This window comes from Ammospiza nelsoni, chromosome 24 (assembly GCF_027579445.1).
Source record: "Ammospiza nelsoni isolate bAmmNel1 chromosome 24, bAmmNel1.pri, whole genome shotgun sequence".
NCBI lineage: Eukaryota > Metazoa > Chordata > Aves > Passeriformes > Passerellidae > Ammospiza > Ammospiza nelsoni.
The window spans coordinates 6,209,241-6,223,952 of NC_080656.1; the positions used below are offsets into that span (position 1 = coordinate 6,209,241).

The window sequence follows — 14,712 nt, forward strand, 5'->3', positions numbered from 1 at the left end:
CGCGGGCTGTCTTTGCTGGCCCTTCACACGCGATTAATTCATATTTACAACGCTTTGCTCCGTCTGAAAGGAGCTTCTTGTGATTTATTTCCAATATGTTTTCAGAGATGCAGCCCTGGCCTGCCAGCACAGAGAGGAATTGCATGAAAAGGAGCTGTGGGTTGGTTCCTACTGTTTGTTTACTCTTCTTGTAGTAAGCAGCAGGTTATGTTGTTTGTGGTGCGTAGTAAATCCCCGCTTTTTTAAGTGTGTGTTTTGCAAGAAGAGCCTTCCCCCGTGTGTGTGTGTAGCATGATTATAATAGCAATGTTTTCCTCTGGTTTTCATCTAATTCATTCACTGCCTTTCTTCTTCTTATTTCTTTTTATCCCTGCCTCTGATTTACACCAACAGAATTTTCTGGTTTTCCTTTGGTTACAAAAACTTGCTTTAAGGGTTATTTTTTAAATTTACCAATGTGTAACCTCAGAAATAAGTATCAGTACATCCTTCAAGTTAAAAAAAAACATTGCTTTTTGGAGTATCTTACCCAACATTTTTGAACTGAAATCTGAATCTCTTCAAAACAGATTCACGATATTAAAAAAAACAAAAACCATGGCATAAAAATTTCTATTCAATGGAAAGAATAAAATGAAAAATCATGTCATAACTGACTCACACAAACACCTTCCACTCTTCCAGTAGTAAAGAACAACATAAATATAGTTTATGGTCATGTGTAAACAAGCATAGTAAATAAGTCAATCCTTGGACAAAAAGCTGAGAAACATACTTGTTCCAAAGGGTTTTATCAAAGTTTAGTACAAAAATCCAAGCAAACAAAAAAACCCACAAAATAATAATTGCAATTCCTAACAAAATTAACAATTTAGTTTTCAACAAAACTTTAAATTATTTAATAATGTTTTAACTTTCAAAAAAAATTATTTAATTATTTCTATTTGCTATCTATTTGTAAGTAATTAACTCTCTCTTTCAAGTTTGTAATACTTCCATAAATTAATTCACTGTATTTTAATAAATTCATACAACACATACTTTAAAAAAATTTTAACATTCATAACTATAAGACAACAATAAGAAACTTATAGTTACTTTGTTTTATAATGTCGCATGTCTAATGCTGGTTACACCTAACAATAACTTGTTAGATCGATGTTTAGTTAGTTAGGTCAATGTTTAGTTTGTTAGTTATATCAATAGTTAGGTTGATCTTTAGTTAGTCAGATCAGTAGTTAGTTAGATCAATGTTTAGTTAGTTAGATCAATAGTTAGATCAATGTAAGTTAGATCGATGATCAGTTAGTTAGTTAGATCGATAGTTAGCTAGATCAATAGTTAGATTGATATTTAGTTAGTTAGATCGATAGTTAGATTGATGTTTAGTTAGTTAGGTCAGTAGTTAGTTAGATCAATGTTTAGTTAGTTAGATCAATCATTAGTTGGTTCGATCAATAGTTAGTTGGTTAGATCAACAGTTAGTTAGCCAGATTGATAGTTAGTTAGATCGATGGTTAGATAGTTAGTTAGTTAGTTAGATAGTTTGGTAGTTAGTTAGATCGATGTTTAGTTAGTTAGATCTATGATTGGATGGATGGACGGATGGACGGATAGATAGATAGATAGATAGATAGATAGATAGATAGATAGATAGATAGATAGATAGATAGATAGATAGATAGATAGATAGATTAGATAGATGTTTCGTTAGTTAATTAGATCAATAGTTAGTTAGATTGATATTTAGTTAGTTAGTTAGACCGATGTTTAGTTAGTTAGTTAGATCTATGGTTAGTTAGTTAGTTAGTTAGTTAGTTAGTTAGTTAGTTAGTTAGTTAGATCGATAGTTAGATCGATAGTTAGATCGATGTTTAGTTAGTTAGTTAGTTAGACCGATGTTTAGTTAGTTGGCTAGAACCATGTTTAGTTAGTTTGATCCATGGTTAGTTAGATAGTTCAATAGTTAGTTAGATCTATGTTTAGTTAGTTAGTTAGTTAGTTAGTTAGTTAGTTAGTTAGTTAGTTAGTTAGTTAGTTAGTTAGTTAGTTAGTTAGTTAGTTAGTTAGTTAGATCGATGTTTACTTTGTTAGATGGATCGTTAGATCCGCGGGGCGGGGCCGGGCTGCGCCGCTTTCCCCGCGCCGCAAGGGGGCGCCTCCCGCTGCTCCCGTCAGCGCCCTCAGCGCCGCGCTCCGTGAGGGGCGTGCAGGCCCGAGGCGCTCCGAGCCGCTGCAGAAAAGCCCATCTTTACAAAGGCTGCAGTGGTCTTGTCTCTCAGTCTGTTTTTTTGGTTTTAACAGCAGTTTTACTGCGGAGAAAACCTCTTTATCTCAGCGTTCACAAAATCCTTCTTCTTTTTTTTTTTTTTAATATATTTTTTTCTCTCCCCAGGAGCAGCAGCTGTGACTTTCTTGTTTTTCTCTTCCTCCATCTTCTTTTCCCTCAATAAAATGCTTTTTCAGCCTCTGGTTTACAGTTTTTCATACACCTTTTTCTCTCATGCTTTTGCATTTGTCCTGTATTTCTTTAACATTTTCCCCTGCAGCGGCAGATTTTCAGATTTTGGTGTCATGGGGTGTTTATCCACCCTTGTTTGTTACCATGCTTTGGTGTCCAGGTAGGTGCCATTACCCTGCTACAGCTGACATCTTCTGGGCAGATTTCTGTGAATTATCTGAAAGGAATATGAGAGTGAGTTGTAATCAAGTGCTGACTGGCAGGATCTCAAACCCCTTAGGCATAAATGTTACAGCAGATGCTGTGTAGCTTCTGCTTTGGAACATGCTCGAGCTCCCTCAGCCACAGGGAGACATTTCTTCCATAAAATACAGACAGGAGGTGTTTGCTCTTTGCAATGAAGATCTCAACATTTAAGAGAGATTTATTCAGTATGCGTTGCCTTTTCTTGTTTATTCCTGGTGTTCCCAGCTGTGAATTCCTCAGCAATAGGAGAGCAAACTCAGCAAAACCTGGTTTTACTCATGTTTGTTGGGCTTCTTGGCCAAACATAAAGAATTCTCCATGTGGCAGAGGCTACACTTGCTGAGTTTTAGGTTCTGTAGATAATAATAACTAATAAAAAGGTACGTAATTGATAAAAACAAAAGATAATAAATTTTTAATGATAATGGATAGTAAGTAATAGCTCAGAGAGATGAGCACTCACCAGCACAGTTCTTTGTGTGCCTGGGTAAATTCTCACTGCTATAACCCTGAAATTTTTTCCCCTTTCATTTCTAATTTTTTTTCTAACATTACGATTCTTCTTTCTAAAGCTCAATGCCTCTTTATGACAGTGCTGTTTATATTCACAATCTCTCCTACACTAATATTTCAAAGCAGAGGGGTTGGCCTGGACTAAAAAAAAAAAAGGGAAGGAATAAAGGGAATAAAAAAGGGAGAGGGAATTTCTTAAAGGGAAGGAATTTCTTAAGGATGTGTTTTTCTGGGGCAAAACTGCTCCCCAGGGATGTGAAGTGAGCCACTTGCTGTCCCTGAAGGTGACAGTAGAAGGGATGGGGGACTGGGGCTCCCAGCTCTGCTGTGAGAGCCCAGCCACTTGTGGGTTCTCCAGCCTGAGCAGGAGTAGACAACAAAGGGGTGTTGAGCTGCCTGGGAAGCCCTTGAAAATCCCCCCCTGCTCCAAACAATTTGTCATTATGGACTGAGAGGAATCCCTGAGTGACCATGTGCAGCAGAAGAGCTTGATGAGGCTGGAGGGCTGCTGATGTTTGGGCTGTGATGCCCAGAAGGGAAACAGCAAGGCTGGATGAGAGCCTGGAGGAGCCACAGCCTGGCTGTGGGCAGGCAGGGCTGCCTCCTCCTCCTCCTCCTCCTCCTCCTCCTCCTCCTCCTCCTCCTCCAGGCACTCGGCTGTGGCTGGGGCAGGAGGGCTCCTCGGAGCAGGGGAAGCCCCTTCTCCCTCAGCCCTGCACATGTGCCATTGTCCCTGCGAACAATGGGGAGAGGAGGCAGCGCTGGAGCTGGTGACACAAACCCCAGGGCAGGAGCAGCTGGCGGCTGCTCAAGGGAAGCTCTGTGTGTGCAGGCACAGCCGCTGCCCTGCCAGCACTGCCCGGGTCCCAGCCAGGGCTCCCGACAGCCGCAGGGTAGGACCGGGCCCTGTGCAGTGCTAGAAAGAGGTAAAAATGCCTTTATTTATGGAATTATGGGATATCCTGACCTGGGAGGGTCATTGACTTCCCACAGCACTGCTCCAACAGTCCCACCCCGTGCATCCCTGAGAGCAGCGTCCAAATGCTCCCAGAACTCTGGGACCATTCCCTGGGGAGCCTGGGCAGTGCCCCACCACCATCCTTTCCTGATATCCAACCCAAATTTCCACTGGCACAGCTCCAGCCATTCCTGCACCTCCTGTCCCTGGTCATCAAAGAGCAAAGAGATTGGTGCTGCCCCTCAGGAGGAAGCTGTGGACCATATTTAACTCTGGACTGGATTTAACCTGCCTCTCTCCAGTGTTTGGGGCTTCCCAGCACTGGGAGACCCTGCAGGCAGATGCTTCCTGTGGTTCCTCTGTGGTGCTATCCCTAGGAACCTGTGTGGTGAGAGTTAACCACCCTGGCCTAATGGTTCCCTCATAAATAAGGAATGTTAATAAATACTTTCTATTCCTTAAGGCCCAGCAGATAGGAGGAGAATAATCAAGGATGCTATTTCCACTTTCTGCAACTTGCATTAGTCATCTCTCTTGAGACAGAGGGGAAAGCGTGGCTGGGGATGGGCAGCAGAAATGGTGCTGTGCTCTACACTTCTCTTTCTGTCCAGCACCTTCTGGAGGCCCCCAGCTTCTCCTTTCTGACATGAGTAAGTTCCCTAAAACAAAGGGGCTTAAGGTTTATCTGAGCGTCAGTTCCCTCTTGTGGCTTCCTGTGTCAGTACTCCCCACTTTTAAGGAAGTGAGGGTGGTGGTGTCACAGGTGTTCAGTGGTGGCAGGGAGGAGTTTCACCATCTGAAGTGACACCTTTTCCCAGTTCTAGCCCTGTCCATGTTCACTCCCCTCCAAAGAGCCCGTGGGATGTGGCACCTTGCAGAGAGCTCAGAATGCAGGCCCTGTGGCCACTGACCCTGCAGGTAAGGTCTGCAAACAGAGCCAGGAGTTACCTGCCAGACCTGCCCGGCTCAGCTGGCAGAAATGCCTCTCCTGCCCACAGGGATGAGTCTCGCTGACAGCTCAGCAGAGATCAGGCTTGCAGGGCACGGTGCAGAAAGCAGCTCTCCCAAAAAAAACCCAGCCCCTGCCGAGAACTAACAGGATGTGATGGGAGGCGGTGAGGAGGAGGCTGGAGCAGGCAGCCAAGCACCCTTCCCACTCAGTCTGGAGAGCAGATGGAGCAAACTAAGAGCTCTGTACCTCAGTCAACCTCCTCTTCCAGGCTGAGCTGGCTCCTCGTGTGCTGGCTGGCTCCCACAAGGATTCCTAAGGCTTGCAAAGAGATTTTAGTGGCCTTGGGCTGGAGGCAGACAGAGATAGTCACACCCTGCTCCAGATGGATATCCGGCTGCAGGGACAATGCTCTGCTCTGGTGGATCGCAGTGGGCTGGGAAGGCAGCAGTGCAGGTGATGCAGGATTTGCTGGGGAGGATCCTACACTGCAGTGAGTGCTCAGTGCTGGCAGCCTCCCAGAGAAGCCCCTTGACAACATTCCCGCTTCGGGGCACTCGTGTGACTGGTTGTGAGCGCAGAGCCGCGAGCTACGAGGCAGCTCCAGGATACAGTGTGCAGCAAACAGGGAGGGAAGGGGAGGGATGTTCCTGCTGGCAAGTGTGTCAGTGCAGGGCTGGAGCTGATTGCTCACAGGCACTCCCTAGCCCTGATCGCTGCTAGAGATCTTCACTCTCTGGGGCTTCTCTTTATGCAGGACACAGGCACGAATCAGGTACAGGCTACCAAGGCTGGGGCTCTGTGCCAGCCATCTCCTTGGCCAGGCTGGTGTGACCCCAAGCAGTGCTGCAGCAGGAGTGCTGCCTGCCCCTGTTTTCCCTGGCTCTGGGCTGCCTGCAGGAAGCAGGGGAGCACAGTCTCCTCAACCCCTGCTCTGTGCAGCACTGCCACAAAGCCCAGGGGCTTCATATCTGGGCCGTGCTACATTTAGCATCTGTGGGGCCTCGCTGGGCTCCCGAGGGCCATTCTGTCCCTCCGATCAAGGGCACAGCTCTTCTGCAGCCTCCCTTCCTTGTCCCTCACAGATGGGGTGGAATGGGGCTGGGTTTGGCTTGGTGCAGTGAGGAGCAAACCTTTTGCAGCCCTCCTGTCTCTGGGGCAGGGGCTGAGCTGTGAGGCAGGTGAGCATCAGTCACTCCTTGGGCTGTGATCTCTGCAGCTCCACCACTGATTCCCAGATGCCCCTAACAGCCTTGGGGAGGGTGTCAGGGGTCTCTCCACAGCACGGCTGCCCCCAGCTCCTGTTGTCCATGTCCTTACATCCCCTCTCCCCAGCAAGTGGCAGTGTGGGAGCAAATGGTTGCTGCATGGGCATTGTTTTGAGCAGGACCCGAGGTGTGCTGCTGTGCTGTGGTTCATGAGCAGGAGGAAAAGGGAGAGACTCTCCAATTCCTGTGTTTGGGATAGGCTGAGGGCAGGGCAGAGATGCTCCTCTTGGGAAGGATGTGCATCCACCTTTCTCCTAGAAGGGTGTCTGCTGCAGCAGGATGTCCTTGGGCAAGGCCAGGTTTTAATTGCTGCAGCATCACCAGACACCCGAGTCATGGTGCCCCTCACAGCCTCTGCTCCCAGCCTGCCTCCTGCAGCTACTGAGCTATTGGGAGCAGTGAATTTCCTCTCAGGGACCCCCACATGCCCTGGCTTTCTCTCCAGAGAGGATCCAGGGGCAGTTTGGCTGCTCTGAGCTCCCAGGGGAGCTGTCTGTACCCTGCTTCTGCCTGCTGCTCTGTCTGTCCTGCCGCATCCACTCGCTCCTGCCGGTGTCTGCACTGCTGTGCTGCACTGTGCCTGTTTGGCTGCCTCCTTGTCCCTCTCGCTGTCTGTCTCCCTGACTGACATCTGCCACTGCAAACACTGCCTGCCCCCCTCTCCATTAGGTTTTCTCCTCCCCACCCCTTTCCTCTGGCTGCTATCCAGAGGCCTCTGCATTAGGTGTGATTTAGATGCTTTTCTCTGGTTTAGGGACAGCAGCCAGGCTGCAATCTGCAGCAAAAGGGAAAACCTCTGCAAGGAGCCTCCTGCAAATACCTAGGCAGGGCAGCGGCTGCCAGCACTGCCCAGATACTGCACACTCACACCTGCCTCCATAGCCAGAGACTGAAAGGGAGCCCAAATCTCTCACAGAGGGATTTAGGCCCCTGCATGCCTCTAGAAGCCAGTCCTTGGAGCTTGAATTCCCTGGTTCGCTGTGCAATAGCTGCAGTTGAGGGTGGGGATGTGGAGGGGACACAGCTTGTGGAGATGTGAGGATAAATGTGAAAAGGACCCACGTGTGTGTGTGTGGTTGCGTGTGCTGCCCCACATCACAGCTGTGTTTGCATGTAGACCTTGTGCTTGCGATTATTCCCCCCTGACAACATTGCAGCATGCCTTGTGTCTGTCTCTTTGCCTTGCATCCATCTGTTCCCAGTCTCGGTATCCTTCCCTGTTGTTTTGCCATGCCTCTCCTCCCATCCACAGCCAGCCCTGCCAGCCTGTGTGTGGCGTGTCATGCTGCCACAGTGCCTTCAATACCCCACTGCCACAAGGGTCAGCCCTCTGCCCTCCTCGTGGCAGCACACTGGGACCCTGCTGAACACTCCCAGGGCACCACAGGCCCCCTGGCAGCTTGGGGGGCTGTCCCCGTTTGGGCCAGCACACCTGCAGCCCATGTGGTGAGTGGGCAGCCAGGGCCAAGCTTCTGTAGAATTAGCAAAACCCCCTGCACAGCCAGCTTGCAAAACCTCAGCATTCGAGTGTCACCTGGGATCAGGTTCTGCTGGAGGAGAAAATGACTTTTATATCGACTTTCCCAGTGTCAGCCCTTTTAGCAGGGCCCAGCCAGAGCTGTGGGAGGGGGTGAGAGCAGGGCAGACCATCCCGTGTGTCTGTGCCTTCCTGGGATAGCTCTGGACCCAAACTCCCAGGGAAAACAGCTCCCTGCTGCTGCCTTCCTCTGCTGTCATGACCTTGCCAAAGAGCAGGGAAGAGGTCTTGTCCCAGGCTGCTTTCTGGTTCCAAAGCCATTTTGCCTGGGCAGAAGCAGCTCTGCTTATCCCCTTCCCAAACATGCTGATGGGAGCCTGTGGGGAGCAAAACCTTGTTGTGTCCTCATTGTCACCAGACCCGGGCCAAGAACTGAAGGTCTGTGTCCAGGGCCATCACAGAGAGAGGCTGTAGATGTGACACTAGGGGCCATGGCTTAGCCGTGGATTTGGCAGTATTGGGTTAGCAGTTGGACTCGATGGTGTTAAAGATCCTTCCCAAATTAAATGATTGTGTGATTCTTTGATTCAGCATTGTGAATCATTGATTCACAGTGATTTCCCACATGGAGGAGACCTGTGGTGACCTGGTGCAGAGTGGCCTCTTGGAGCACCTGAGCTGCTCTCATTTGGTGGCAGAAGATGGTACGTGCCCCCTCCTCAGCAAAGCCCACACCAAGCTCCTTTTCCCCTTCCCAACCATCCTCCTTTCCCAGCAAAACACCTCCCACGCTGCCGGGGAAGATGAGGGCTGGCAGCTCTTCCGCAAAATGATGTTCCCATGGCGATGGGGATGCGTCGCCCTTCCCGGGGAACATAAAGGGGGCGAGCCGCACCTTCCGCATCAGTGCGCGCCCCTTGTCCGGGGCGGGGGCGTCCGAGTCCCGCAGAGGCAGGGCCCCCCCGCACCGCCCCCCGCCGCAGGGCCGGGGGCCGAGCCTCAGTGACGCCTCCCGGTCCCCATTCGCTGGGTCCGCCCGCCCAGCCCTGCCCAGACTGCGGGAGCGCCGCGCCCACAGCCCGCCGGGCAGCCCCGGACAGCGCCGGCAGCCCCGCAGGCAGCGGGCAGCACCGGACAGCGCCCGCAGGTAGGCACCGAGCGCCCCGCGCGCTGCGGGGCCGGGAGCAGCCGCCGGGCTCGGGGCACAGCGCGGGGCTGCGGGCGGGGGAGGGTCCGCGGCCGCGGGGCGCGGCGGTGGCACCGGGGCCACCTCGCCCCTCGCCCGGGGGATGCTCGGCCGGACGGAGCGCGCTGGAGGAGGGCACGGGCTCGGCTTCTCGCCCCCCACCGGTGCCGGTGCCCCCCACCCTCGGCTCGGGACTGCGGCATTCCCGGTGGGCGCGCCCCCGCGCACGCCCGCACCGCAGCCGCGCTCCCGCTCCGCGCTGCTGCAGGGGGGGAGCTCGCCCAGCCCGAGCCCTCCTGCCCCTCTCGAGGGTCGCCCCATCGCTTTTCCCTGCGCGCCGCGTCCCCGTGCACCCCCTTTGCTGGCAGCCCCCCCCGGCACGGCCAGGCTCCTGCGGCTCTGCGTTCCCGCAGCCCACCAGCCCGGCTCTGCACGTCCCCATCCCCATCCCCATCCCTATCCCCGCAGCTCGTTTGTCACCCTGAGCCTGTGACGCTGGTGGGCACAGGGGGTAGGTACCTCCATGGTGTGACCCTGAGCAGGTTGGGACTTTGCCCTCTAAGAGTGAAGCCCCTCGAATGCCGCTGTCCCCCTGAGCCCTGTCCCTACGCCAAACCCCTGGGATCACGCAGGAGTGAGCGTTACCTGGCTTGCGCTGCTGGCAGGAGAACAGGGGTCCAAGGGCTATCCACCCAGAGCCTGGAAAATCTGAGTGTTTGGGCACATAGATGGGAGGAAAACCTGCTCTCTGGGAGCTTCTTTGCATGGATTTCCTGGAGGAAAGCCAGGCTATGACCTAGATAGTGTCCCAGGACATTTAAAAGGGAGAAGATTGGTGCTGGGAAATGACAAAGCAAGGGACAGAGGGACAGTTCCTAGGAATGCAGAGGTTCAAGCATTTACCCCATTGGCAACCTCTCGATTGTCAAGATCAGAGAGAAGGGAATTTTTATTCCTGGCCAAGCGTTAGGGTTCTGGATAAAGAGATTTTTTAGAGCTTCAGGGTGAGCAAATGGGTTTGGTATTTCCTTTTAGAACGTTATATGAAACACACAAAAATTGCGAAATAGAAAAATGCAGCTGGCTGTGGTACAGGCAATTCCCAGCTCTTCCCTGGATGCTTTGCCAGGCTCAGAGGGAGCAAACTGAGGGTCTGTTGTCCCCTCTGCCAGCCTGGAGTCACGAAGGGCTGGTTAGTCAGCTCCCCCTCTTGGACCTGGCCCTACATGGCCAGCCTGAGGGCTGACTGCAGGATGCTTGGTGCGTCCTTCAGCCCGGCTGCTGCCTCGCTGCTGCCCCACGCTGTCCCTCCATTCCGCATGTCTGCGGCTGGATTCCCCACGCGGCCGCTTGGCCAGGCTGCAAACCTTTAATTGATTCCTTGTGGCTGCGTTGGGCCGACTGGAATCAGCAGCCCTGCTGTTTGGATGGCACATCACGGGCCCCTTACCCACACACACAGCCTGGAGAAAGGCAGGCACTGGGCAGGGACCCAGACAGCGGATGGTGCCACCCAAACCCTTTCCATCCCGTGGCCAGGCAGGCTGAGTTCAACTCCTGGAGGCTTCATGCCATCCTTCAGCGGGCTTGGCTCGCTGTCCAGCTGCTGTGTCCCTCTTCCTCACTGCTCTTGGCCCCTTTCCCTCCCTGCATCGCAATGACTCATCCTTGCTGAGCTCACCCGCTGGAGCTGCTGGAGGACTGGCAGGGCAGGCGCCCACTGGCCCCCAGAGAGGGTCCCTCAGCTGGCAGCCCCCTCACTGTGAGCCACAGACCTCTGGTTAAGGTGTGCAGGCACTGGGGTGCAGCCTGGTTTCACCTGTCCAAACCTTGGCTGGCCATGGGGCAGAAGGGTGGGGAGGCTGGACATGCAGGGCCTTGCTGCAGGTCTGGCCATGCTCATTTAATGTCTGCTGGGGGGATCTGGACTGGGAAAACAATGTGTGGATGGGGCATTGCCTGGGGATGTGCAAAGTGATGCTGGGCAGACACACAGTGCCTGATTCCCCAGCGGGCTGCAGCGCCAGCTCGGTGCAGTGAATCAGACACTGGTGAGGAGGAGCAGATGCTGGAGCATCGTCTGTGCAGGAAGGGCAGCCTGCACCACCGAGTGCCCACACCCATGGGGCAGTGGCCTGGCTGACTGCCTCTCTCTCCCGCTGCCCAGGTTCCCCTCTCAGAGACAGCCCCCACCGGGCACCTCAGCAGCAAGATGAACCCCACCGTAGGCATCGCTGTCATCCTGACAGGTACATCCCTCCCTGCTCCCTGCTCGGCCCGGAGCAGCCTGGAGGCTGCATGGGCCTCCTCGGAGCACACTGTTCCCTGCCCAACCCCCTCGTGCCTCTCCCAGTCCTCCAGGCTGCCCACTGCCAGATGATCAAGGACCTAAGTGCCTGCCTGCTGGGCCAGAACCTGCGCGTGGACTGTCGCTACGAGAACAAAACCGACAACCCCCTGACCTACGAGTTCAGCATCACCAAGGACAACAGGAAGCACGTCATCCACAGCACCATCAGCGTCTCCGAGAACATCTACCGGAGCCGAGCCAACGTCACCATGCACAAGAACCTGGTGTGCCTCCACCTGCAGAGCTTCACCACCAGCGATGAGGGCATCTACATGTGCGAGCTGAGGGCCACCAACGACTACACTGGCAATCAGATAAAGAACATCACTGTTATCAAAGGTGAGACAGGCAGGGGCACCTGGCCTCAGCCCTTCCCACCTGCTCATTGGCTTGGCAGGGCCAGCAGAGAGCACCACAACTCCCTGAGCTCCATAAATATGTCCTGACCCTTACACGCCCTTCAGGTGGGACTCACTCTACCCCATCTCACAGCACTTTTCCTGCCTCTCTTGGGTCCCACCTCGGGCACATTGCCTAGGTATCCTCCCATAGAGAGGACAGTGGGGATCCTTCACACCACAGTACACAGGAGCAGTCCTCTATATGCAGAACTTTGTCTCACCTGGTGCCCATCCACTTGTCACCTCAGTCAGGCACAGGCAGGGTTATGCTTCTCAGGGTCCCAAAAAATATTTGCTACTACACACTGGGAGGGAAACAGGCCAGGATGGGGCGTGCTGCATTTCTGGGACAGAGCAAAGGCAAGAAGCTGTGTTGCAGTACCATTAGAACTCCCAGCCTGAGCCCCATTCCTGAGGGATTTCATTGCCTCTCTTCTCTCCCTCCCCATTCCTCCTCCTCACAGACAAACTGGAGAAATGCGCCGGCTTCAGCCTCTTGATCCAGAACACCTCGTGGCTCCTGCTGCTGCTCCTTTCCCTGCCTCTCCTGCAAGCCGTGGACTTCGTGTCCCTGTGAAAGGCGAAGCACACACACACACTCCCAGCGCTCGCACACACACGCACACACACACCGAGCACCCCAGCCACCCCGCCTTCCTCGCAGCCCCTGGAAAAGAGAAGCTGAAGCGTCTGGAAGCCGTGAAACCTCTCTGTGTTATCTCTATTTAGCCGTATATTAACGCTAACCACCGTCCCGTGCCGAGGCTCACCATCCCACGCACACGCGCCCCGCTCCGAAGCATGGTGGCTCTGCTAGGCAGCGTTGCTTCTCCCATGGCGCCTCCCCGCTCCGTAGGCTGGCTGGTTTGCTTGTGCTGGGAGCACTGGAGGCCTCAGCCTCGCTTGTCCCATCCCTTTAACTCTTGGGGTTTGCCTGTTCCCAACTGGGCAAAGACAGCTGGATTGGCAGGTAAGAGAGAGGGGTGATGTGAGAGCATGCGGAGGGTGCCCGTGGTGGGTGCTGTGCCCGTGGTGGGTGCTGTGCCTGTGGCCCCTGGAGGTGACAGGGCTCCTGGTGTCCCCACCCACCCTGCCTGCCACCCAGGTGACCGATTCCTCACCCTGCTCCTCTCAACCTGAGCTGCCGCAGCTGGGAGAGGGCAATAAATTACTCCTGTCTCAGTGAGCAGGGGAGCCATGGGATACTGCTGGGCCTGGCAGGATGGGGGGAGAGAGGGGAACAGATCTAGGAGACACCATGAACCCCCTCTGCCTCCTTAGGGCTCCTCTGGGGCCCTGGGAACAGGCTCAGTGCAAATGTGCTTTGGCAACAAGTTTTTCCTGATCTGTTTCTTACAGCTGAGCTGAAAGTGAGGCCTCCTCCAGACAGCACCTGGTACCTTTGGGCTGCCCGAGCCAGACACCACTCGCTCTCCCTGGGGACCAGCCCTTAGCTGTGACGAGAGAATTGCTGCCAGCACCAGTGGAGGCAAGCAGAGCCTCTCTGAGCTAGCCACAGCCCCACTGCCCTCCCCAGGACCCTCAGAGCTGCACCCAGGATGGCTGGTGGGGAGGGGGTTCCCCTCTGGGAGTGTGACCCCATAGGGACTTCCCTGCACCGGCACCTTGTCTTCCCTAAGGGAACATCTGGGGACCCCAGTCCTTCCTCATGGAGAGGCAGAGCAGTCTTCCTCCAATCCCACCGTGCTCCTGGGAGGAGCCCGTGTTCCCCCTCCCTTCTCCCTCCTCCCTTTCAGCATTTCCCTGTCTCCCTTTTAAGAGCAGCAAAGGACAGAAGGGCAGCCCACAACCTCGGTAAGGCCAGGATGGCGCCAGGGGTTGGCGAGAGCGGGGACAGGGATGGCCAGCACAGCTCAGATCTGCCAGCCCAGGGCTGCCCAGATGCCCACGGGACCCCGAGGAGCCTCACCCAGGGGAGGGCACAGGGAAAGGAAGAGGCAGGCAGGAGCATCCAGGTGCATGGGGTGAACCCCAGCTGTGCCACCCGTGCAGCCACGGCTGAGAGCAATACACAGCAGCTGCTCCCCACTCCTTGCTCCTCTCCAGAGCTGCTTCCGACCCCCGTGCCCATCCCCTGCCCATCCCTGCCTGCTTGCTTGCTGTCTAGTGCTGCTGAGGCCGTGCCCAGCTGAGGCCTGGCTGTGCCCAGCGCCCTGGGCGTGCTGGTGAGCGCCGGGGCAGGCGCAGAGCCCAGCGGCAGAGCGTGGACGCGGCTCGAGTCTCATTTTTTTGTGAACATTTGTAGTTGTTTCCACAGCTTGTCGTCAAAGAAATTCTGTTAAGGGAAAAGGAAAAAAAGTGGAAAAAAAGAACCTTATGAAAAGCAACAACAACAACAACAAAAAAAACCACCTTACCATCCAGGAGTGTTCCTCTGTCTGCACAATAAAACCCTACCTAGGTTGTGTGTTGGAGCCATGGGCGCCCGTGTGTGTGGCGGTGGGGATGGGGGCTGTGTGGGGATGGGCACCAGGACCTGCTGAGGGGTACAGCCCCCCAGGCATCCCCCCTGTGCCTCCAGCACCCCAATACCTGCAGGAGAGAAGCAGGCAGAGGGGCAAGACTCGACTTTCCTGGGCAGGGCAACTCCCTGGAGTGTGGCACCCTGCACCCAGACCCTTTGTCCCCATCCCTGTCCCTAAACCCCCAGTCCATCCTAGAGGCCACCTACTGCCCACGGTGGTGGCAGGAGACCAGGTCTGGTCCTGGCCCATCCATCCTCTGGGGAGAGAATTGCCAGGGATGGAAGTGGCCATGGGAGGGGGCCGCTTGTCCCAAAGCTCCTGTGCCCGTCACACCAGGGTCCTGCTGGAGCCCCCGTGCCCACACTCTGCCTGGGGGGCTGCCAAGGGCTCCCGTGTCCTCTGGAGCAGCCACACACT

General features: G+C 54.1%; 1 protein-coding gene across 1 annotated transcript; it reads left to right on the plus strand.

Annotated features, from left to right (window-relative positions):
- Positions 1-8,840: 8,840 nt before the first annotated feature.
- On the plus strand, positions 8,841-14,244 carry THY1 (Thy-1 cell surface antigen). The gene is made up of 4 exons (XM_059488275.1): positions 8,841-9,019; positions 11,226-11,307; positions 11,412-11,747; positions 12,274-14,244. The coding sequence occupies exons 2-4, from the start codon at positions 11,271-11,273 to the stop codon at positions 12,384-12,386; spliced, it is 486 nt and encodes a 161-aa protein (XP_059344258.1). The 5' UTR covers positions 8,841-9,019; positions 11,226-11,270; the 3' UTR covers positions 12,387-14,244.
- The last annotated feature ends 468 nt before the right edge of the window (positions 14,245-14,712 follow it).